Genomic DNA, 27969 nt, shown 5'->3' with positions numbered 1-27969 from the left:
ATAATGATGTAATCGACTGTCTTACTACGATATTTGAAATTTGATGTTTTCTATTAATAAAGTATTTGATAAAAATTTTTGATATTTCATCCAATCCAGAAAGTTAACGATTTATAAACAGATGCTACGAATGAAGATAAATATTATCTATGAAATGACAGGTTCTTTCAATTGTGGAATTTTTTTCTCTCCCTCAAACTATGTGAATGGGATAACAGTCCAGAATTTAACCCCATAAAATAGGAGTGTAGATAGCTCACTGCTTACATCATGGACGTAATCACAGATTCCCAATTTTTCCCTCCTGCATTTTCCTGTACTCATGAATTAGATTCATATGTATCATAAAAAAAAAGGAATTTTTGATGAACTTATCTGATATCCAGTTAGGAGAGAATTCAGAATTTAGTTTCTTCTAAGCGCTCATTGAGAGAGCATTGGACGATGCTTAGAGTGTGGATGGCTTGCAATTTTATTTTTAAAAGTTAAAAAGCAGTTTCAAGATCTATTTAATTTTGTTTCAAATTATTGGAAAACGTTTTCAAGCTGTGCGAATCGTTTGAAATTCTAAAGTATGTTTTTGTTTGTTGCCATGTTGTTAACCAGTGCCAAACGATTTTAAATCGTCGATAGAAATCGTTTGCTTTTGTTATTTAGTAGCAGATGGGAAGAAAGTTTGCATCTGTCAACGTATAAAAATGGATATTTAGAATTTGGTTCAAATGGCTTATAAATGAAGCTGCTATTCAGAACAGTTTTTCGAAAATGGTTTTAAAACTTGAATGAATGTTTTTATGAAGAAAATATCATGCTAACGGATATGAAGTACTCTTAAGAAATAAAAAAAAGAAACTTTCAAGAAATTTTAATATATTTTGGATATTGATATTTTTAAACAAAAAAAAAAAAAAAATACTTTCCTTGAAAAATATGCATTTTAGTGATTCAGGAATACTTTTTGTTAAGAGCTTAAATACACAAGAGTGTACGCCAATACCTTGGAATAGAATTTTTGAGAAAATACTGAGAATGAAGCAGTACTGAATCATAAATGTGCTCGAATTTTAACTGAGCGATTAGTTTCATTTTAGAATATCTTCATACATCATAATTACTTGAAGCAAGCGGTTCATTATTTATTTATCACATTATCAAAAATGATAAAGTTATCTGTCTTCATTTTAACAATTACTTTCATCTTTTATGGATTATGCGCAAAAGTGAGTAGTTTCATAATTAATTATTTATAATCTAATTTTCAGTTATGTTTTAGTTATACATATTTTTTATTTATAATTTGTTATTATTTGGATGTAATTAAGAGAATGAAAATTTAATTTTTGTAAAATGTGCTATTTAATTCAGTGTTATGTTATTCGAAAATGTATAAAGCTTGAAGATCTGTTTTAATAATAACGATGACTTTTCGTCGTATGTATTAATTTTAAGCGCCATTTAAAGAAATATATTGTTGTGTTCGTGCGTCAACAAAAATAAAATGCAGGCAAACTTACTATAAACTAAATCCTATTACATTATAGATAATATTATCAAATTTACATCAACTTATTTTCATTCAAAATTTTAACAAATTCTAAAAATTCAAAATTTTAAAATTAAACAACAAATTAAAAGTTCCAAAAATATCGCTGTTGCCAATCTGAATTTTACAACTATTTACAAAATAGAATTTATAATTATTAAAATAATCGTTAGCTACTTTTAAATAAAATATTTAGGATTTATGTCGCAACAATATACTTTAAATGCTTTATGTTTTACGAGTTTCTGTATTTGAACAATCAAAGTGATTGCCAAATTTTTAAAAGATCCATGTAATTTAGTACAAAATTCTCTTTTTTGTGTATTTAACACTTTCTTAATATATGCTTATAAAGCTTAGAATAAATTTTAAGGTTTTTATAATTAATTGTAGCGAAAGAATTAATTTTACTGTCGTCTTATTATTTCGATAATTTTTTTGTTTCTTATGCAATGGAAGAAAAAGAATTATGCTTTGAATTCTTGTTTTGGTTTTCAGAATTAATTGACTATCCTTTTTGAATATTTGCTTCTTAAATTAATTAATTTTAAGCGGAATTATTTGAATGTTTTTTTTAATTATCTCGGAGTGGAACATTATTAGAATATTTTAAAATCCCATTAGTTAATATCATGTGATTGGATAGAAAATTTCTGGATAAATACATATTATTTTTCACAATAAATCATGGCAGCTTTTTTTTACGTTCTTATATAATTTGACTTTTCTTTATTAAAAAGAAATTTTACAATAAATTTTTCATACGCTTCTTTATGTATTACATTTCTGAAATTCTTAGATGTTATATAAATATATTTATGATGGCGGTACAATAATTTTATATTTAAAGAATTTAAATATCAATGAATCACTTTTTCTGTTTCTTAGTTATAATAAGGTTAATATGATATTGAAATTGTAAAAAACTTGTTCACAATAATTTGATTAATGGTGTTTACAAATAGTGTTAAAGGTAAAAAATATAAAATAATGAAAATAAAAAGAAAAACACGCTTTCTTTGGCCTAATAAAATTTAAAATAAAAGTATTTTATCAAAATTCTGGAGGTCAAACCAAAGTTTGTAAAAACGGGAAGCGTCGAAAATGATTCGGTATTAATATATGCCTCGATAAATGTATGAGGAAAATATAAATTTTTAAACATTTATTAAGTAATTTAAATATGTTATGATTGTGATAAAAATTACAATTTGTTTAAAATATAAAATTTACTTTAAGACTTTTGATAAAAATTATCTTCTTCATTTTAATAGTATAACAGAAGTGTGCATTTAAATTTTTTTTTATTGCTATTGTTTAGACAGTAGCTTTCTTGGTGTAAGCTTACTGCTATAGATATTATGAAAAAATAATGAAATGAAATGAATTCATTGGAATAACTTTTATTAATTTAGATTTTTTTTTATAAATCCGAAATCGTTTGGAATTCGATTAAATTTATTTACTGCCATTAAAACAAAGGTTATATCTATCACGATTTTTCTATGACTATGGTCACGATGCAACGATTCTATTGCGACATTAGATAAAGGCTAGATTTAAAAGGAATTTCGTTTTTTTCTGAATGCAAGAAATAAAAGCGAAAATAGCTTTATAATGAATGATAAAATAACTTGCTCATTGGATCAAATTATTATGTCATCTGAATGCAGAAACACCATAATTAGCTTGCATTTTTATTTGAAGCAAATCATGTTTGTCAATTAGCCATCACTTGCATAGTTCTTGAACTAAAATAAGATTCAACTACTATATAATAAAGCCATCTTTAAATTAACTAAAGCATTTCTTTTTTTATTTGCTTAAAAAGACTTTTTTTCTCTAACGGAATAACCAAAAGCAATTTAATAATGCCTTGATGATAAAAAAAAGAAAAGAATTGTCAATTTTAATTTCCCAGTGCAGACAAACGCCAAAGGTGTAGTGAAAATATGTAGATTTTTTTAAAAAAGAATATTGGCTTGATTTTTTTTTCAGAAAGTCCCGAGGTAAGCATTCATGTTATTCGTGTCTGTAATCGTAAATTCCAAACATAAGTGTAACTTTTCCTGTTTTAATTGCATCTAATTAAATTTTTTTCTAGTGTTTGGATTTAATTAATTTTCGATGAATCGGAAAGATTACTCTTAATCTCTACAATAAAATATTTTTATTGATTTTTATTTTAAACAAATATGAATTTTATTCCTTGCTAAATGCCAGTCCAGTAATTCCCTTGGAAATTCAAAAGAGGTTAAGTCAGAGGTTATATAAATTAAGTTAATGCTTGATGTTTTTCGATTTGGCTCACGAAACCGAATAACATTTTAACCCAATTTTGTAATAAATAACCAATAACAGAATAAAATTTTGAGGTATAGATTGTTTAATGCAAATATCGCAGAAAAAACTTTTTATAATGTGTTTTTATTTTCTGATATATAAAGAGAAAATATTCATCTTCAAAAAATTCTATCTGGAAATTTTAATGAAAATTTCATATTTCCATTTCATCTAGTTGGAGAAATAAGTAGGTTTGACAATAATTATTTGTGATTACAATGATGCAGAAGTCAGAGTGTTTAAATTTGTTGTGTTTACAGTATAACGTAAATAAAAAAAAAATATTTTAACAACAGTGTGATATCCGTCAACGGACAGTCACTTTATTAATTTATGTGTACAGAGGCAGTCAAAAGTATTTAAACACTGAATTTTGAAGAACTTACCATTTCATAGTACTTTATCCATTACACTGTGCCAAAAAATATAAATAGCTGGGCTCGTATCTTTTTTTCCTTTTTTTTGAGCAATTGTATAAAAAATTATTCTATAAAACTATTACAGAAAAAAATTAAAAACAAGTAATATAAAAACATTTTTTTAATTCAATTCCTACTTAGTCAACAAAGAAATAAATTATTTTAGTTATTTTTTATTAAATAATTGTCAAAAAATTATTAAGTGTCAAAAAATTATTGATTTTCGCAAGAATTGAACTCGTATTTTTCACCTTCACGTGAAAAATACTGAAATCCTTGCATTTTACCGATTGAAGCTACTGCCTGTTGATTTCAGCTTTCATTACAAACTGCTAAAATTCTATTTAAAGTATTAATTAAATTTAATTAATGAATTAATATTTGAAAAAATTGTATTAACATCAGGTGTCATCCACTACAAGTTTAAAAAAATGTATTAGAACTTGAGTGGATGAATGAAAAGTATTTTATTAACGATTGAAAATTTGAACAAGAAATACTGTAAATATATATAGGGGGAGTGTGAACTAATAGTAGGAATTGAAAAAGAACTCAATTAAGAAATCGTTTGTGTCAAAACTATTTCGTTAAATTAAGTCCTAAAAATTAGATAAATTATCATTTTTTAATACTTTATAGGATATCCTTTAGCTTTAATTACTGTTTTTCATTCGATCTGGCAAACTTCTTTGTAATATCCGGTGAAATCAATATCTATTAGTCCAAAACTGAGAATTTCAACTCATTTTTTTTTATATGTCAATTTTTGATTTTCTCTTTTAAAATGCTGTCTGTCGATACATAAATTCCCTTGCATGTAAATATGATGACTTAAATTAATGAAATTAGTTACATAATTTTGTTAACAAAATTCTAGTTTTGTGTCAAATTTAATCTAATTAAATCGACTAAAAGGCATCCAAAATGCATATTTGTTTTCTTCTCTGTGCTATAAAAAGCAAACCGATCACGTGTAGAATTCTGAAAACAAATATCAGAACTCCCTTGGTGTTCACGACTTTTCCCACACAATTCTCAGCCTTCATGCTATGTTGAGGACGAATAACTTTTTTTATTAACTCTTTTATCTCTCTCTGATAACCTCAAAATTTTGTATAAATTGCTTGAAAATTGTTATTGGTTTTTCAGGTTTAATCTAGAAACATTGATAAGCATGATTAGCATTTTATTATTTCGATGCATTTTTTTACTTTCTCGTATATCCAGTATAGAGAAAGTATAGTAATCGTCAAAAAATTCGAACTGGAGATTTAAACCTCTCTGAGTTCGAAAAACGCAATTTTTAAACGATGTCCGTCAGTCTGTCTGTGACACAGATAACTGAAAACGCTTTCAATTACACGGATGAAATTTGATAAATGGTCTTTATACTGAATTTATCGATTTCTATAAAATTTGAGCAAAATCCGTTATGAGGAAGTTTATTTGTTCGACTATTCGACTAAGCTAACTTGAGGTCTACAAAACGAAGAGGCCGGGATGGATAAAATTCGGTACACACATTTAACATCTATAGTGTAGATACTTGTCAAATTTTGAGCCAAATCCATTGAGGGTTTGATCGTCTGACAGTTTGTATTTTCATAAACATATAACTTAAAAATGCAATGAATTAAATATACTAGATTTCGTATGGGATTTTGTGAAAAAAAAAAATTAACTTGCCAAGGATGACACGATATTACAGTGAAAATGCTAAATTCGTGCCAAAGTTTAATATTTCGTAAATATTGTACACCAATGCTATGCAAGGCGTTTTCTGAGATAATACTGTGGGGGTTTGAGATGAGCGGGGATAAAACCTGGAACCTTGTGGTTCGCTGTCCAGTAACATGACCATGATACAAAAGCAATTGCTCGGGTAGCGTAGCTGTTATCTGGCTTATAAGCTATTCACCACAGACTCTCCCTCCAGTGAGTCGGAGGTGAGACGAACGATATGGCTGTTGATTTTAATGCGCCTGTACCCATTTGAGTAGCGCCAAGCTGGCGAATGTGTTTGGGTGAGTGGTTGCTGGTGCTGTTGCTGCGTGAAGTGAGTCTGACGACTTTGGGTTGCTGCGCCAAGTGAATCTGACGATTTTGGTTTGCTGTGGGTAGACGGCGTCACAACAATTGTACGAAGGTTGAAGGATCATCGTTCGAGGTCACCAATGTGGTGGATTGAGATGTGCGAGGATAGAACCTGGGACCTTGTGGTTCGCAGTCGAGTAACATGACCATGATACAAAAGCATTTGCTCGGGTTGCGTAGCTTTTAGCTGGCTTATAAGCTGTTCACCACAATACCTTAATTAGGAAGTATGCGAGAACGTTTTTGGGTGAATCCTCCTGCTGATTTTAATATATTGTAACGTTTTCTTTTTTTTTTGCGTGTGCTGCCACTAGTATCCGTCACAGGAGCTAAAGGAGTAATTTTACTAAAATTAGCGCATACTGTGTCTTTTTTTTCGAATAACATTAACAGGCCAAATCGCAGCAATATGCAAAAGGACCAAGTGGGTACTTTTATATAATGGCATACGCCGGAAGTGTGACCGACAGCCCTAAATGATAGCTCGTCTACTTTGCCAGTAACTGTGACTCTCACGGAGATACTGAAATATCCGAATGTCGGTCACCTGTGCCCTCATGTTGACAAATGCATTAACTTTACTTTTCGTCGCAGGATATCCCTTAACTTGGAATCTTTAGGATTCCCTGTTGGTTGAATGGATGGATATACATATATGAGCCGCTTATTTTGAAAGTGGGGCAAGTCCATTTTTGAAAAAAAAAATGAGGATAATGGCAGTTATAGATGAAACTTGTTATAATCCTTTTATGGGTAAAAAAATTATAGTAAAAAAATTAGAATATAGTATTTGAGAGATGGAAGTTTTATCTCTTAACAGTATTGAAAATCTATTTATTTTGAAAGTGGTGCAAGTCCATCTTAGATTGAAATTATGTTTGACCGAATATATTACGGTCAAATTTAGCTCCGGTTGCTCTATGGTGAAGCGAATGTGGCTGTTTGACATCATGTCTGAAATACAGGGTGTTTTTATTTATCTATTTTTGATATTGAAAATCGGTGGTTGTACAGTATTTTATAAATAATAAAAAGTATATCTTAATTTTATGTGTCGATAATAATGTTTATTTCCATTACCGATTATTCAGTCCAGTGACAACGAAATAATATTTCTTGGAGAAAGGCTTAATTGAGGAATGAGACAAAAATTTATTCTGGGCTTGGCTCTAGGGAGATCAAATCTTCGTAATCTTGCAGAAACTGCACAAGATTTCTAATTTTAATTTTGGACATCTTGTTTCCCATAAGGGACTTTTATATGTACCTTATTTATAAACCGCAGCAGTTAAAGGAGCAGGAAATATGCGTGGAAGTTCTTGAATGCTATTCCAATGTTTATTTATGTAATTGTATCATGTTTTATGATTTCTTGAAACTTAAAAAAAACTTCGAAGAAAATATTTTCGTGTTTTTTAGGATCAAATACGAAAATATTCTTCAACTTCTGTCTTACGAAAATTTTGACTGTTATTTCTTTTTCAAATCGGCAAACAATTATATAAAATATTAGAAATAAATTGCCATTTTACACAGGTTCTTTTTTTTTCAGCCTCTTCGTAAACAACGAATCCGACGCAATGCTTACAGAAATGAAAGCAGGCTTTGGCCAAAAGCTGTTGTTCCTTATACAATCGATGATGAATATAGTAAGTTTTCAATTTCTGTTTCATATGCTCAACAACTACATTCTAAAAAGAGAATGACTAAAAAATAAGACGTTTGTTGCTTCGCTAAATGATTTTTACTCTCTCCTATATGAAGTAATGTAATCGTTCAAAAAATTCGAGTTCCAGACCTCTTTGAGTCCCAAAACGTATTGGCATTATGTCTGCTTATCACTCTGTTTGTCTGTGAACACGATAACTCACAAAAGCTTTGAGCTAGATTCTAGAAATTTGGTATAAAGAATTACGATCAAATTTGTAGATTTCTTATCAATTTTTGAACGAAATCCATTTATTAGAAGTTTTTCTGTCTGGCTGTTTGAGTACAAGTGATCTCGATAATTACAAAACACAAAACTCTAGCTACATAGAACTCGATACACAAACTTAGCATCCAAAGTATAGTTACTTACCAAATTTTGAGCTAAAGTCTGTATTTTCGCATACATTAACTCGTAAATATGACTTAAATAAATAAATTTCGATCAGTGACTAAAACTGTAGTTTTGTGTCAAATTTTGGTGTCAGTCAGAAGGTAATAAGGCGTCCACAACACATATTTTCGTTATATATTTCACGCCACAGATTTAAATTTCGGACTGGCATCTTGTCCTGGGGGTAGCGCGTCTTCCTCGTGATCTAGGCGCTCCGAGTTCGAGTCCTGGTTCGGGCATGGTTGTTCTCTTCCTTGTGTTCTCTCTGTGAGGTGCGTGAATGAGCCCCCCATGTAAAAAGGGGTTGTGCAAGCGAGTGTGTGTGTGCTATCTTCATTTGAGCTAGAAGTTAGACTTCTGCCCTCGGGTGCTCAGGGGTCCTTACCTTCAAAAGCTACTGCACAAAAATTTGGCTTAAAATAGTCACACGACAAAAAAAAAAAAAAATCTATATTTCGTGACTATTGTTCCCCCAAACTACGCGAAGTATTCACAGCCTTACCTAAGTCCACGATTTTCTGCGAGCAGCTGCTTTCATTTCTGAAAAGAGTAAGTGAAAGTTGTCTTACCGAAACTTTCTCTTATATTAATTCTCTCAAATGTATGTACGTATGTATTATTAACCGTGTGCCATCAGCGAACAGTAATTACAAAATAGCTTAATCTTTAGCCATTAAGTGTTGAGATGTGGTTATGGTTAGCACTAGAACATCGAATGCGTATTTTTGACGGCATGTTTCGAACAAATTGAAACCAAAATTTAACAACTATTGTACTCATAAAATCATATACCAAATTTCATATATTTAAGTCAATGCATGTTTGAATTATTGATTTACATGCTTTTGTAAATACAGACCACCAGATGGTCAATAGGGATTGCAATACCGGACCAAAATTTCAATACCGGTATTCGGTATTTTTTAAATCTTAATACCGGGATACCGGTTTTAATACCGGTATTAGAGATTTTAGAAAAAGAAAGAAAACACAGGTGTTTTTTTTTTGTTTTATTTGCCAGTTTTGTTAGAGAGTGTAAATATCACAAACAATAATTTGTAACTTATAAATTACTAGCCGCCTTTGGCGACCAGCCGGTTCGCCAATCTTAATGTTCGTTAAAATTTTAATAATTAAATATTTTATGCAATTTCTACTTTAATAGCTTCTTCATCAAAATATTTTAAAACTTCAAATTTTGATTATCATATAATTCATTCATAATATTATAAAGGCCTTCAGTCATAACGTAATATGTATCTCTCTCATTTTCTGTTAGCACCCGTAGAATTTATGCTTTAAATTAAAGTGGAAAGAATTTATCTTCAATTAATATAATAATATTTTTTACTGAAACAAAGCATTTTTTTATAATCTGATTACTGAAAATAGAGTCACTCAGCGTTTAAACTTTATGGGCACTAAAGAATATCTTTTTTAATTTATGTAATATCTCAAGAGTTGGTCAACAAAATTTTCTTAGATTCATTATGAGCAGATCGATTCATTAACAATGTTTAAATTTAAATGCATCAAACACTAAGAAAATAAAAAGAATCGTTTAAAATAAACGGTTGAAAACAGGTTTTAAAAAAACTACTTAAAAAACGATGTACTTAAAACTATAAGCATATACAAAAAATATATAACTAACATAAATACAATTTACTTACAAAAGCATGGAACTAACCCAAAAATAATTTAAATCATCCATTGATAACGTTGTCATGGCAACAATCAGAACAGAATGCGCATGCGTGAATTTTCTTCGCCGGTTACGTAACGCAAATACGTGATTTTTTCTACGCCAGTTGGGGTAACGCTATGCGGATTAGAAATTTTTAATTTCCTTTATTCTTTTTTATTTTAATTCAAAAGTACTTCAGAATGAATCTGAAAGATTGATTCATTAACAATGTTTAATTTTAAATGCATCAAACATTAAGAAAATAAACAGAACCGATTGAAATAATCCGCCGAAAAATTTTAACCCTAGCCTCATTACTGTTGGGAGAAAAAAAAAAAACCTGAAGCCTTTCTCGTTTGGCGCTGGATATAATGGAAGATTTTTTTGGCGGTGGGGAAAATGGAAGATTTTTTTGGCGGGAAAGTTAGTTTTTAATTAATAATTAAAATTCTAATTAAAAATTCGAAAAAAGAAACCCCAGGTGCACATTCCCAACCTCCAAGGTATACATGTACCAAATTTGGTAGCTGTATGTCAAACGGTCTGGCCTGTAGAGCGCCAACACACACACACATTGAGCTTTATTATAAGTATAGATAACAGTATATAAACACAAAAAAGTAAAGGAACATCTTATTTATTTAAATCACAAAAAAAGTGTAAATATCACTATTCAGTCTGTGGTACTATTACAAATTTTTGAAATGTGATCTTAAAAAAACATAATGCATCAATTGTACTGTCATTAAGTCTGAAAAGCAATTTTGTGTAATATTTACCATCTGTCGAAAACGCTCTTTCGGCATCTACGCTAGCTGGTGGTACTGTTAGCAATGCGCGATATATTTTTTTCAAGTATTTATCTCTATATCCCTCATCGTCAAATAAATCGATTTCTCGTCGGATGGTTTTGGATATAGCTGATTTCTGTATTGTATTTTGGTTCGTTGAATTTTTTTTTATTTATCGCTAATTCTAATTTTTGTTCAAGAGACAATTCCTTTTCACTATCGACAGTAGTGACATTATAATCTTCGATAATTGAACCGAATTCTTCTGAATGTCTGAAGCAATTCTTGATGGGTTAATATTTCATCCTCATTAGCAATATCTTCTTCAACAATTACGTTGTCATTATCTTCATTGTCAACATCACTTACACTCTTACTCTCTTCAAAGTTGGAATCCGAAGTTTCTATATCCACAGTATTTGGATTCTTCTTAATTTTTTTGGTATAATACATCTATTACTCCTAATTGAATTCCATGAGCATAGCACAACTCCTGATTTGCACCAATCAACTTGCCAACTTTTTTCATAACTGTTTCTCCATCAGTCGTTATGGATAGAATATTTTCTTTCAGGGATAATCCATGTTTCGCTCATTTAGATTTAAACAATGAATTAAGCCATTAATTAGCTAATTAATTTGGCCCGTTAGGGAGACATAAAAACAAAAATGTATACTATTTTGCTATGTTTGCGATTCCTGAACATATAGTGGACCATTTTAAAAATGTCTAGTAATACCGAAAAACCGGTATTTAAACTTGTGAATACCGGTATTACAAAATTGTACAAATGGCTCAAAATACCGGTATTCGGTATCCCGGTATACCGGTATTGCAATCCCTAATGGTCAACTTCTTCACTGATTTGGTTCCAAATTTGATATATTTATGAAAAAAAATTTATACGGAGCCTGTCTTTGATTACAGCATTGACAAATTTGCAAAAGATTTTGTGCAAAATATTTTAGGCATGCTACATTTGAATCAAAAATTACATTATCGATGATATAAAAAACTAATAATATATGAAAAAATTATAATGCCTTATATGATTGTAGAAAAAATACACATTACTTTTTAAATATTGAGGAAAATTTTTGAATTTTTATTATATTTTAACCACTACACTATTTAACAATTATATTAATTTTTTTGCCAAGATAACATTCAACTAATATTTGCTATATATTTTTACCAATGAATTAAAAACTTACGTACTTTTAATTTTTTTAATGTTTAAAATACAACAAAAGCAATATTCAAAAGAAAATACATCAAATAAGATTTACAACTATTTGCAAATTTCTTAATACCGCTTACTTATTGTTTACACTGATATTCGTATTTGTTCAATGCAGAAGTTTGACCCAAAGCTTTCATTAAAAGATTAAGGGAAAAAAATAACACAGAATTTTCAAACACTGCTTTCATCTACAAAAAAATTTCAAAACATTCCAACACCAGATGACATAATAACCAGCTGATGCATTTTCTAATCAAAAATCAAGATCTCCACACACTATTTTAAGAGCAGACGATATCATCGATTTGAGGTTCACGGTTTATTCTTCCCTGAAGAATACAGCCTTCAGCTGCCTCTCAGAAAGAGGCCAATTCCGGGCCCATGGCGATCGCCAAAACCGATAAAGGCACAAAACTATTGGAGCTCGGAACCAGTGCATGCAAATATGCTCGTAACAGCAATGATCTAATAACACATAATAGTTTTTTCTCATCGTTTTTATTTATTTGGCGAGAGGGAGTTACATTCAATACGTCGCCTCTATGTGCAGACGATGCTTATAAGATAACCTGTTGCTTTAAGTTAGGTATGTGAATGAGTTTATATCCAATCGTCTGATCAGTTAAAAAATAATACCTTTTTGTTTAAAGGTTTTTAAAATTGCAAGATGCGCTTTGAAGCATTTATGAGAATTAATGAATTCAAAAGTATATACTAAGTATAAAGCAGTAACTGCGGAAAAATAATTTTAAGAGTGTTAGGAGTGGCAGATTTTGAAATGAATTTAACGATAAGACTTTTATATATATATATATATATATATATATATATATATATATATATATATATATATATATATATATATATATATATATATATATATATATATATGTAAGCAATGGCGTAAGGCATGAAAGGTACTTTAAAAATTTGCAATGCTTATTTTTTCATACAGGGCTCATAGCCACTTGCATTAGATATGTATAGTTTGTAATATATATAGGGTTTATCTCGTTCATCATATTAATAGCACACTCCCATATTAATGTCCTAACCTCATTCAATTAAATTCCCTTAAAAACTGATCGCAACGTATACTTTAACTGAAAAATATTCTGCTCTTTTTAAATACTGAAATAAAAGAAGGAAGAATATTGTGCTTAGAACTCTAAAATGTGGCACGAAAAATGCATGCACGCACGCACACACACGCACATACAGAGAGAGAAAGAGAGCGTTTAAGGTGTACGTAGACACTAGAAGATTTTTTTAAAAATTTTAACTTTAAAAATCCAGTTTTTTTACAGTAGGTCATTAATATATCTTTAAACTCATTTCAGTGAGAAAAAAACCCTATTACACTAATTATTAATTAATTAATTAATATTTAATGAGCTAATTAGCATGTTTTTTGAAATACGATATCTTAAATTCTAATTTGTATAGACACACAATTTTAGTTGGAAATTATGTCTAATGTTAATTTTCATGTTGTCTGCCTCAATCAGGTTATAAAAATATATAGTTTTTTTACAATTTTTTCATCCACGATGAATAGAAAAAGGGAGATTTTTTTTTTGTAATTTTAACTTTTAAATAGCTATTAAAAATTTATTTCTATAAATATAACCTTGATTGAGGCACAAAACATTCACTGTTTCATACAGATTATTTTGATATATAAATAATCATATTTGATTCATTTCTTGTTGAGTTATGGTTGTTTGAATGAAGCAACATAGTGAAAAAACATCCTTCTTCATAAAACGAATTTAAAAAAACAAACAAAAAACCGAAACTAGAGTTTTCAGTGAAAGTACCTCTAGAAAAATAATAATAACTGGAGAAATATTCCGAATATTGACAAGATCTTGGTATCGTTTGAAAACAAAAGAATTAGAGAACATTTTGAAGCAATAAAAAAAATATTCGATATTTTGAACGATTATCGAAGTTTCAAGTGTGTATGTAAACCTTAAGTAAATGTAAAAAGTGAAAAGAATATTGCATTTATTTCCCAATTATAGTAAACACTACCCTTATTCTTATAACTTTTAAAACACTAACAGAAATAAATGCTTTAAATCAGAGCTCAATATGAATAAACAATATCTTTCTTCCTTGTCACCAAATGTAAAAAACAAACAAAAAAACTATGGTGATATACTTGTAGCACTGTGACAAAAATGGCATGTGATATTTCGGATAATAGCACTAATGATTTGGACATTTTTGAAAACTAATTATGTGCGAGCATTGAATGCTAGCTTCATTCTAATTTCTCCGTGACTACCTTGCTATAGTACACAACAAATCTTCATCCTTTTATGCCGCTGAAGATTGTCTTTTTCTTTCCACATCCATTGCAAATGATGCAATGAAAATGAACCGTTGATTGAAATTAGAACGGATTCGATATCAAACCATTCACTCCCCGTTTTGCCAATTCTGACAGGTTTTCACATTGGAATTCGGTTTTGATTTTGAACAGCCGGATTTGCATGGCTTAGAGTGGTCGTGAATGATAGTATTAATAATTTAAATAATATAAATAATTAATAATTCTCAATAATTATGTAACTTTTATATATATTGAAATCGGCTCATTAAAAAATTTAACATCCTTTATCAAATTTTACAAAAGATTTCTCTTATTATTTTTTCTGAAATAAATGATTTAATTGGCGTAAACAGAAAAAAAAATTCCTGTCTTCCTGTTTCCATTTCCTTTTTCTAGTTTTTGTATACAAGTCAATGATATGAAATATTTTTTTACTTATAGTTAAATTACAGATCTTCTAAAGTACTACCATTTTCTAAATTACTATTGCAGTTTCACAATGCAAAGATTTCCATTCCATTATTAAAACGAGTCGAAATTCTTCCTGTAAAAGTATGAGATTTTTCAAATTTTTTTTCAATAAATAAATAAAATCTAGAAAATCCAGCTAGGAGATGTTATTCAAATGCTAAAGTTGCTCAATTCTTATGCCATAAAAGTGTATCGTTTTCTTACTGTTTTGCGATGGCACAACAATTGAAACTGTTTTTCTTGCAGGCAAACAAGAGCGGAGCGTGATCGAAAAAGCGATGAAGGACATTCAATCCATTAGCTGCATCCGATTCAAGAAGCACAACACTGAGAAGGCTTTCGTTGAAATAGTTCGAGGCAAAGGGTGGGTATGAAATATAGCACTTTCTGATACCAAACGTGATTTGGCATAATGTATTCAGCAATTTCGGCTCTTATTTTTCTATCAAACCGAACTTAATCTACGGTTAGGAAGGAACTTGTACCGTTTTGTTTTTGTATCTGCCTTTTGGAATATCACTTTTCAAACGGATAACTGAGATCCACCTAATTTTGAATCAAAATAAGATAATGCCGAATTTTTGTTTCAATTCTGTAGGCGTAACAGGTTTGGTTAAAGATAAAAATTCAACTTTGGCCATGATTTGAATAAAAGGTGAGTTTTTGTGTTAGTGCTAGGTATAAAAAAATCAAATTCGCAAAGCAGACGGTAGCATCTGATTTCAGATGGATGTCTCAAACAGTATCACTGAAAACCATGGTGACAGCCTACCCAAACAATCGTCGAAATAGCTATGTTACCGTTAAAGTATATAGTGCAGTTATTTCATAGAATACCTAGTTATTCCATGAAATAACTGATCATATCCGTTAAAGTGTGTAATACGTTATTAATTTCACACTTTAACTAGTTATTCTATGAAATAACTAGGTTTTCTATAAATTAACTAATGAGCGACAGTTAAAGTGTAAAATAAACAATTTATCTAAAATGAAATTAAACTAATGATAGACAATTAAAATGAAAAAGAAGCAATTAATTTATGCAGCGTATAAATGGTATTTATGGAAACGTACCATAAAATCATTTGTTACAACAAGGATTACTAAAATGACACTTGGAATTACAAAGAACATTATTTTTAAAACAAAAACATTTTTTATTTCTAAAACAAACAGACAAAAACATAAATGCAGTAGGGGTGGAAGGTAAATGTATTTGTCGTGCGAGATATTTGATATAGATTATTTTACACTTTAACGGGCTGCAGATCGTTATTTTATGAAATAACTAGTTAAACCATGAAATACAAGAGAGTTTTACACTTGAACGGACACGATGAGTTATTTCATGGAATAACTAGGTATTCTATAAAATAACGGATTTCATACTTTAACGGTAACATACATTTATTTATTGGCTCATCAAATTATAATGTTCGAATCATACTCAGTCGATTTTCGAATGATTCTAAATATACTTGTAAATTGCAGATCTATACCTATATTTATTATTATTATTTTTCCACTGTCTATGTAAGGTAGGAGATGAATCCTCCAGTGCATCGTGTAGTCATTTGGCGACATGTTTTTATTTCCATTTATAAATTTCACATGACTGTTCCAAAGAATGTTTGGAGGATTTTAGACAATCAATGGTTGGAAGTTCTTTTATAAATGCCTTTTTAACAATTTGTAAGATTATAATATCGGTACTCGAATTCGATTTAAATTGGAAACTTGAAAAATACCAGGACGGCTGTTGAATGAATAATTCTACCATTAAAAATACAATCAAAATTCTTTTTTTTCGTTTCATAAAAAATATATTGGTAAAATTTTATTGCAGAATTTTTATAATGTTATTTGTGTCACTGGGATTTTGCTTATATATAGCGTTTATAACACTTATACAGTTTATAATGTAATAATTTGACCTTTTTTAAAAAATTTCACTCACAAAAAATTACTTACAAATTAAAAAAATATTTTTCTTTAATTTATGCAACTATTCAAAACACGCACATTTTTTCATAAAAAAAAATTTAAAAAAATCATGCATAATAGGGTTAAACAATGTTGTATGTGCGAGAAAATAGGCTTGTCAATAGTGAACTTAAAAACATATTTATTACTGAAAATGTATTTTATTCAAACAAATTAATAGATGCAATTTTATAATTTTTGTGTATTTTATGTATGTTGTAGTATAAGAATAGAAATTTTAAATCAATTTTTTTTTCTGTTTGCACATTATATATATATATATATATATATATATATATACAATTATGCTGTATGAAATATTGATCTTTCTTTCGTTTTTCTTTTATACATTCGTTTAACAAATGCAATATATTATTCGCCTTAATTTTTGCCATTTTTTTTTATAATAAGTAGTTTAAGACAAGTTAACATTTAAAAAAAAAGTTGCACAGTTTAAAAGTTTATCCTCTATGGATTATATATCATGATACTGAAGGAATGAAGACTCATTTGGTATTCATCGGCGATATATTTTTGTTCATATATTATTTTTCAAGCCCCTTACGGTATTTTTTAACAATTTAAGTAAGGGTATGAATTTTTTTATGAATGTTCTGATATACAAGTTTTGTTGACATGAGTATGGGCTTAGTTCTAAGATGTGCAGTAATTTTTCAAAAAAAAAAAAATCGAAATTAAAGTCAATTAATTTTTCAGAATTCCCTGTGTGTTTTAAAATAAAGAAAAATTAAATATGAGCAGCAAAAGGATAATTGCATCCAACTTTATGTGGTATAAAATGAGTTATTTGGGACAAAAAAAATGTAAAAAAAATATGCATTCTTCAAAAAGGAATTTACTTTATATACTTAAGAATAATATTTGTAAACTTTTAATATAAGTTACTTTTTAAAAGAGATTTAAATCTTGCAATTATTTTGGAATAAATTTCCATTTCTTTTTGTGGAATGGGTTTAGAATATTAGCAATCTAAATTAAATTCCAAATATATATAAAAAATGTTTGTATTGTATCATCTGGACTTAAGAAGTACAAATTCTTGTTCATTAACCATATTAACAAATGAGAAATTTCATATTCCATGCTCAAATATAATACTTGACAGCCTAACGAATAGTTTGCAATGAAAACGAATTATACAAGTCTGTCTCCTGAAATTTTATGCTTTGACATTTTCATGAAGCATGAATTTAAAACATGTTTCATAAAACGAAGGAGCATTAAATTTTTTTCATGTTACAACAACGAATACATATTCGGACAACATATGGCTTACTACTGCTGCTTTATATATAGATATGCAAAATTTAATTTTGTTGCCATTAATTAGAACTTCTGTAAAAATCAATGAGCAGACGAAAATATTGTATCAAACGATTCTCAGGAGTATCAAGAGATCTCGCAAATACTCTAGAAGAGTATGAAATCGGAACCGAGAAATGTAAACTTCCTATTTCAATAAACTAGCTCTAAAATGATATTTTGACAAATGTATATTGTATTTCAGAGGAATGATATTTTGACAAATGTATATTGTATTTCAGAGGAATGATATTTTGACAAATCTATATTGTATTTCAGAGGAATGATATTTTGACGAATCTATATTGTATTTCAGAGGAATGATATTTTGAAAAATCTATATTGTATTTCAGAGGAATGATATTTTGAAAAATCTATATTGTATTTCAGAGGAATGATATTTTGAAAAATCTATATTGTATTTCAGAAGAATGATATTTTGAAAAATCTATATTGTATTTGAGAATAACTGTTCAATAATTTGCAGGGAAGTCAGTTTAGCCATGATGAGTCATTTTTACTTAGACTTCGTTTACAAACGTATCAGTGATCGATTTAGGTATTTTGCAGCCTTCACCAGAACAAATTATAAGGCCCCTCTTTTAATAAGAGGCTCAATTTAGTTTCAGATTTCAGCCCATTGTTATCGATTTATTTTATTTCTTTATTTTATTAAATTTTTAAATATGTATTTGCTTTTATTTATATGTGAAGAAATTGGACCACATAGTATCCATATTTATGCTTGAAGTTAATAATATTATTAAAGCAATTATTCGATGTTAGACTTTAGACCAATGGTTTCTACGAACCTGACCAATGGTTTCTACGAACCTGACCAATGGTTTCTACGAACCTGACCAATGGTTTCTACGAACCTGACCAATGGTTTCTACGAACCTGACCAATGGTTTCTACGACCAAATATATTTATAAATTCTCACTATTATCTTAATATTTTATCAGTCATAGAATTTGTAGTTTTTGCAACACGTATTAATTTGGCACCTTGGAAAATAAGGATCTCTATTCTAATTCAGAATAATGCTTGATACCTGCTCCTCTCCTCTCAGCCTAGCTCCTGCACCTCTCCTCTTGCTACCTGCTTGTGGCCTCCTCTCAGCCTAGCAGCCCTAGAAACCTGTCTAGTCTGTCTAGTTGGAAATCTACCTCTGAAATGTACCGGCAGTCCTTTAGTGAATCAAAATGTCATTGAAGAAAAGATAAGAACAAGGTGAAAAACTGGGGGAACATAACTTTGGAATCATTTATTCTAAGAACATTTGATAAATTCAACTGCCGAGCCATTTTGACAGCAGATATGAGCAGATGGATTTTTTTTCTTTAATATCAATCGAAAAGTTCATGCTGAAAGACGTTACCTTATTGTTGATTGATACCTTGTTGAATTTTTATTTTAAATATTAATTTTTTAAAATTTTTTCATTCATCGCTTTTTTCATTCATCGCAGATGCAGGGCTGTAGTGGGCTACATCGGCAGACGATCCAAGCTGACTCTGGGACACGGATGCATCTGGGTGGCGAGGGTTCTTCATGAGCTGCTACATGTGCTCGGCTTTTTCCACGAACATACTAGACCAGACAGGGACGACTTCGTCACCATATTTGACGATAATATAAAAACCGGTAAGCCAAGAGATGCATGAGTCCATAAAATTTTTGAAATATGCCCGTTATATCATACTAATCAATACCATTTTATATTCGTTATTACTGTCACTATTTATACCGAAGACTTCCAAAATACGGGAAAACAAATATAGCTTAGAGGTAACGATAACATAAAAAAGATAACATAGTCATAATTTACAATAACATAAATACCAGTAAGCCAAGAGATGCATGAGTCCATAAAATTTTTGAAATATGCCCGTTATATCATACTAATCAATACCATTTTATATTCGTTATTACTGTCACTATTTATACCGAAGACTTCCAAAATACGGGAAAACAAATATAGCTTAGAGGTAACGATAACATAAAAAAGATAACATAGTCATAATTTACAATAACATAAATACCAGTAAGCCAAGGACTGTATGAGTCCATTTAATTTTAGAAATATGCCTGTTATATCATACTAATCGATACCATTTTATATTCGTTATTACTGTTACTATTTATACCGAAGACTTCCAAAATACGGGAAAACAAATATAGCTTAGAGGTCACGATAACATAAAAAAGATAACATAGTTATAATTTACAATAACATAAATACCAGTAAGCCAAGGACTGTATGAGTCCATAACATTTTTGAAATATGCCTGTTATATCATACTAATCGATACCATTTTATATTCGTTATTACTGTTACTATTTATACCGAAGACTTCCAAAATACGGGAAAACAAATATAGCTTAGAGGTAACGATAACATAAAAAAGATAACATAGTCATAATTTACAATAACATAAATACCAGTAAGCCAAGGACTGTATGAGTCCATTTAATTTTAGAAATATGCCTGTTATATCATACTAATCGATACCATTTTATATTCGTTATTACTGTCACTATTTATACCGAAGACTTCCAAAATACGGGAAAACAAATATAGCTTAGAGGTAACGATAACATAAAAAAGATAACATAGTCATAATTTACAATAACATAAATACCAGTAAGCCAAGGACTGTATGAGTCCATTTAATTTTAGAAATATGCCTGTTATATCATACTAATCGATACCATTTTATATTCGTTATTACTGTCACTATTTATACCGAAGACTTCCAAAATACGGGAAAACAAATATAGCTTAGAGGTAACGATAACATAAAAAAGATAACATAGTCATAATTTACAATAACATAAATACCAGTAAGCCAAGGACTGTATGAGTCCATTTAATTTTAGAAATATGCCTGTTATATCATACTAATCGATACCATTTTATATTCGTTATTACTGTCACTATTTATACCGAAGACTTCCAAAATACGGGAAAACAAATATAGCTTAGAGGTAACGATAACATAAAAAAGATAACATAGTTATAATTTACAATAACATAAATACCAGTAAGCCAAGGACTGTATGAGTCCATTTAATTTTAGAAATATGCCTGTTATATCATATTAGTCAATACTATTTTATATTCATATTACTGGCACTATTTATCCTAATGTATTCGAAAATTTATGGGAAAAACTAATGGCCTAGAGGAGTTCAAATATGAAAGATATGTTCCACCTTTAAATCTAATCATTGTTCATATTTGCAGTTGTGATATAAATAATTTATAATTCATTGGCAGTTTAGGAAAGCGACAGACCCTGACAATAGACGTAAATACTCAAATGTAAATTTAATTAATACCTATAAGAAGTGGCGACAAGAATGTGGGTTGCGAACGAGGCATAACTGTATTTTTTCTTCCACAGTAATGACTAATGGCATTGAAAATATAAATTGTATCTATGGCATGGAATTATTGTTTCGTTCTTTCAAGGTATTTTATTTCAAAAAGTGACAAAAAAGTAATAATGTTTTTCGCCTTCGCTTCCTCTAAAATTGATGAAGAACCATTGAGACCCTCCCCCCTCCCTTCCTTCTGTCGTTCGCTATCTTTCTGTATATAAGACGGTGAGTTAAAAAAAAAAAGTAAAGTAAAATGAAGGGGATTCGTCCTCTAGTCAAAATATCGTAGCATAATAATGTTTTAAGATTGAAACATCAGTATTTATTTATTTTTAAAAATAAATTATAACTATAATAAATAACAATAATATATGTCCATAATAAAAAAACAACAATAAAGAATAATAGTTGTTGTTTATAATGGCACTTGCCATGGACAAGCTCGCTGACGAAGTCAGCGATTTTAAGCCAAGGGAGCGTCTCTTGTTTTAGTAGCGCCAACTAGGGCCAAGAGTACGTCTTAGCTACTCACGCATCACATTCGCGTGCACAACCCCTTTTTACAGGCGGGAACATTCACACATCTCACAGATAGAACACATGAAGAACAACCATGCCCGAACCAGGACTCGAACCCAGGACACGGAGAAGACATGCTACCTCTATGCCAGGACGCCGGCTAGAATAATAGTAAACAACTATAATACAAATGAATAACAAATTTGACAATAACAAAGATAGTGATAATACAGAAACACAAAACTTTATTTAATATCATTGCAACACGCATTTGTATAAACGCAGTTACTGTTCTTTTTCGGATTCTAAAACCCCCGCGCTTTTGCGCATGCGTTAGGATGCGTTTGTTTAGTCAAAATGGAGGTGAGAGAAAAAAATGAAAAACCTTTTTGCGTTTAACAATAAGGTGAAGTATTGTACGCGGACTTAGGAAGCGTAAAAGCTGCCGATAGTTCGTAATATTGACGGAAAAAGAACTAATTCAAATAAAATATTGTAGAGCAATTTTTGTTGATTGTAAGGTTTCTAAACATTAAATTATGGTACACAAATGGAAGATTTAAGATTTCTGATCTTAAAATTTAGTAATTTACTTTTTTTACAAAATACTAATTATTTTTATATGAAAACTTTTTTTTATTTCTCATTGAATATTTCAATAAAGTTTTGAGATTAACAAAGGTACATAATCTCGGTCACATTTAATGATATTATATCAATATGCAGATCGGTTAAAATTATGATTACGCTCAAATACATGTTAAAATTACGCTGAAATATACGTGGAAAAAAATTAAAGAAAAATTATCTAATGGGGGCTGAAATCAAGGTGAACGAATGACGAAGAATTCCGGAAATGCATTTTTGTTTTCTCATCTCACCCCTTAGAGAGATAGAATTGTAGAAACGTAATAGTTTTAAGATACTGAAATGAACAGTACTCAAGTGAAAGTATTGTAATGATAATTTAAAAATAGTTTAAAAAATTTATTAAAGCAAAAAATAATGTATTGAAATCTGTTTTGAATTTTAAATCGATGTAAAAATAATTTTGCGCAATTATATGCTATCAAGCTATAAAGGGAAAACTTTAAGATATCGATTAATTATAGTTAAAAAAATTCAAAATTCAAATAGATTTTTTTAGTTAATTTTTTTTTTTTGAATTTTAAAAAAGCTTTTCTCAGTAAATATCCACATCCCAGAAAGTAACTGTCTGCCAGTGCTGTAGTTCTTGGTCCAACGATTTCCCTGTAGAAAGTTTTGTATGATTTTTAATTTTAAACTTGGGTAGCAATTTACCAATAATAAACCACTATAAAAGCATTATCATGTTAAAATCATTTTTACCAGATATTTTTTTTCTTTCTATATAATTAGTTATCGCGCGTTTTGAGACATATACCAATAAATATTGGCATATTTAGATAATCAAATTTTTTCCATATACCGTTATGAATAAGAATATTTTGATTCTTCATATCTTAATATAAATAGACGTCATTGAGGTATGTATATATAGCTGCATGTCAATATGTTATACATATCCTCCTAAACAATCGGCTCAAAGGCAACCAAATTTTGCACACTTATTGTAAAGACATGAGAACGAAAATTTTTCAAAGTACAAAAATTAATGAAGTATTGAATTAATTAAAAATTAACAAATAAATTGACATTTTTATACTTTGACGTATACAACTATTAAAAAAACTCTTTTATTTTAATACGTCTGTTAACAATGTCCTTATTGATATGAAAAGTAGTGATTCAACCATGCTTAACACCAAGCTTAATGATTCACTTAAACATGCAAACTTTCTTTGAAAAAAAAATGCAATACTAATATATCAAGTATTAATAGCTAATAAAGTACATTTAGTATTTGGTTTTTAAACACTTTCTGGTTAAATAAATAATATTTCTAATTTTAATTAAAAGCATATGATAAAACGATTTTTAATATTATTATAATATTTTATATAAAAGTACTATTTACGTTAAAATATTATACGTGAAAAGATTTTAAACCCTGATGTGATAACTAAACAAGATCACTGTAATTTTTGAAAATGCATGAAAGTTTGCTATACGTAAGAAATTTTGATTTTCAAATTCTGTACTCATTTCAGCGTCCATCAACAACTTCCGTAAGATGTCTGAGTCGAAAGTTACCACCTTTGGCCTTCCGTACGATTTCAAATCAGTCCTGCATTATCACGACAGGGAGTTTGCAATCGACAGAACTAAAAAGACAATCGAACCGAAAGTGCCAGTAGGGAAAGTAATCATTGGCAAAGCGGAAGAGCTCTCCAAAATGGACATTCTAAAACTGAACAAACTTTACCATTGTCCGAAGAAAAAGCATTACGAATTTGAAGACGAAGGATCGGGCCAAACAGAACTGGAAGACAATTTCATTGTTGTGTCCATGTGACCATTACTGGAAGTATTTTTCGTCTGATGTTTCCCTTTATATTCGTTACAGGAGCATAGTTGTTCAGTTCTCGGATTATTGAAAGATTTAAAAGGATAAATTTCACTGGTTGTTGTAAAATGCATTTTGAAACTTTTAATTTACTTCTTGTTTTAAACGGGTTATCTACTGGTCACGAAAAATTCTTATTTCCTTTTTGGTAACGAATGTTTATCACCAGAATCAAAAAGTTTCTTATTTAATTTCGGTGATGAACGTCATGAAAAGGTTTCTTATTTGATTTTGGAGACGAAGGTCATGAGAAAGTTTCTTATTTGATTTTGGTGACGAAGGTCATGAAAAAGTTTCTTATTTGACTTTGGTGACAAAGGTCATGAAAAAGTTTCTTATTTGATTTTGGTGACAAAAGTCATGGAAAAGTTTCTTATTTGATTTTGGTGACAAAGGCCATGAAAAAGATTCTTATTTGATTTTGGTGACGAATGTCATGAAAAAGTATCTTATTTTGGTGGTGAATGTCATAACAAAATGTATCTTATTTAATTTTGGTCACGAGTGTCATGAAATAGTATCTCATTTGAATTTGGTAACGAATGGCATAAAAAAAAGTATCTTATTTGATTTTGGAAACGAATGCCATGAAAAAGTATCATATTTGATTTTGTAAACGAATGCCATGAAAAAAGTATCTTATTTGATTTTTGTACGAATGACACAAACGGTCTACATTCATGGATTTTGAGAGCTTCGTTTACGGTTATGGACTTTTTCCCCTTATCAGAAAGAATTCTCTCAGAATTCTTTAATGATGGTAAAGTTTCCAACTTTCTAGACAAAATATCCATTTTTAAAAATTGGAAATTGCATTTGATTTCCTTTTGATCTTAAAGCTCGTTTTTCAATAAATAAAGATATATTTATATGTTTATTAAAATCACGCCATGGTAATGAGCTTTAAGATGTCTCTTTCTGTAAGAATAAAAAAAGTTTTAAGAATAAGATACTTTAGTATTTAGTTGCTGAATGTCAAAGGTAGATTATTTTAATTGTATAGAGTTTTTATTTTTTAAATGAAGAGTTTTATGTTCTACTTAAATGTGAAAACTGGATGCTAATATTTTCTGTACAATTTTGTAAAACAGCGTTGAAGAATTTTTAGACCAAATACTGGAGCATTTGCTTATGATCAGAAAGAAAGAAGATTTTAAATTATTTTCAAATGTTCCTTTGTTTATTAAATTAAAATTACTGTAATTATTTTTAAGGTGTATTTAATAATTTAAAAATTATTTAACCACTACTCTACTCAAATAATAAAGATTTTAAAATCTTATTAAATTTTTATACGTATATATGAATAAATTTATATGCCTGTATAGCAGGAAAAAAGGAAAATGCACGATTGCAATAAAAAAAGAAATATCCAATAGTCTGATGTATTCTGATAATGATTAGATGTGTGCCAAAACCGGTAAAAAGCTCATAATTAAAATTTAAAAAAATTAAATAGTTATCAAAGGACTAGCAATTCAAAAAAATCTTTCATATGCTTGTGTACTAGATGCAAAAAAAAAAAAAAAAAAAAAACCCTAAAAACAGCCAAAACAACAACAACAACAAAAACCCCAGAACAAATAATAATAATAATAAATAAATAAAAGAGAGCAGGCATAAAAAGAAAAAGTGAGAAGGTCCAAATGTCTCAAGCAGAAGAGCCTACAAAATATCCTCAGCAACAGTATCATTGAAATATAATTAGTAAGTAATAAAATTTACCAAAAATAGGCATTTTAAATTTTGAAAACAGCAAAATAAGTGAAAAATAAAAAATAAAATAAAATAAAGCAAAGAGAAAAATATAAATAAACAAATGAAAGAAAAATAAGTAAATAAATTAAAAAAATAAATAAACAGAAAAAAAAATATATACAATGGCTCAGTCTAAGGCAGAGTCCTTAACTAGATAAAGAGTTCTTTTTGCATTTTTTTTTCTTTTAACCCACAAGATACTGTCCACTTTTAACAGTGCTTGGCTTTCTCTGTGCATACTTTGAAAGGACCAGGCAATGGTAGAGACACATTTAAAGTTTTCAACTGTTAAAAAAACCCATTAACACTTGAAGTATCAAAAGGAATGCAAATGCTTTACCACAAGGTACAACAGCCAAAAAATACTTTTTTTCCCTTATAGTTAAAAAACATATGGAATCCAAAATAAGAAAAATTCCCACTATAGTAAAACACATAATTTTCTATTTAAAACTGAGATAGTCATTGTGCAATCGGTTCTTATAATATTACCATTAACTGGATGGGGTAAACATACAGTGCTGTAAGTCACTTCCTCTTTGTTTACCAAATATTAATGTATTGAAAAAGGTAATGTATTTTTTGGGAACAAATCTGTTCTAATATTATTATTTTGTGGTTCTCTTAGATACAAAATTAATAAAGCATTGAATTGAATCCATGCATTGGTTACAATTATAAGCTAAATTTATTTCAAAATTGATTTACACTATTATAGCTTTAACGCATTATTAGATGAAATTTTAAGTGTTTTTCAGTAGATTGCAAATATTTATATTTCGAAATGTAAAGTTTATAGAGGGTTCCATGTTACATTGCTAGTCCAGTTGTTGCTTTCTTTCTTATCAGCAACACTTAAAGCAAGAGAATTAAATCACTGGATATTGAAATGTTTCACCTTCATGTAATGGTGTTTATCGAATCCTCTAATACCATATAATAATAACTGCCGCACTATAATTTGAAAATAAGAGTATGTTTATATGAAATTTTGCATTTAAAGATAATTACTGAATTCATTAGAATAGCAAAATAGTTATTATATAGTTTTGTTTTGCACCTTGGAAAGTTTTTAAAGAACTGAGATTATAATAGTTATAAATGAGTTCGGATAAGTGAAAAAATAATTATATGAAATTATAACTTAATAATGATATTTCCGATGTTTTACATAATTACGAACATGTATATTATAGAATCATAAAATTTTCACTGTGTAATTACAATAAATTTTTTTATTGTACTGTTGTAATACAAGTATTTAACTATTTTATTAACGCTATTCGGCTTCATTTGGGGGAAATTTGTATATGATATTTGAATGAAAAGAATTGTGTTAGTACGTGCTGGACACAAATATTACTTGCACAATCCTGTTTTAATTACTTATTATAAATTTTGTATTGTTTATTAAAATTGAATTGTTTTTATAGTTTATTCTACTTCATTTAATAAAATAAAACAAAAATTCTT

The 27969-nt window shown here is 29.0% G+C and overlaps 1 protein-coding gene across 1 annotated transcript; it reads left to right on the top strand.

Annotated features, from left to right (window-relative positions):
• Nucleotides 1–267: 267 nt before the first annotated feature.
• On the top strand, nt 268–27969 carry LOC129989139 (zinc metalloproteinase nas-7-like). Its single transcript, XM_056097470.1, has 5 exons — nt 268–1220; nt 7952–8048; nt 15281–15398; nt 19816–19991; nt 24383–27969. The coding sequence occupies exons 1-5, from the start codon at nt 1158–1160 to the stop codon at nt 24685–24687; spliced, it is 759 nt and encodes a 252-aa protein (XP_055953445.1). The 5' UTR covers nt 268–1157; the 3' UTR covers nt 24688–27969.

The sequence above is a fragment of the Argiope bruennichi genome, chromosome 10, assembly GCF_947563725.1.
Source record: "Argiope bruennichi chromosome 10, qqArgBrue1.1, whole genome shotgun sequence".
NCBI lineage: Eukaryota > Metazoa > Arthropoda > Arachnida > Araneae > Araneidae > Argiope > Argiope bruennichi.
Note: the sequence above shows the minus strand (reverse complement) of the source record. Positions and strands in the feature narration are given on the sequence as shown.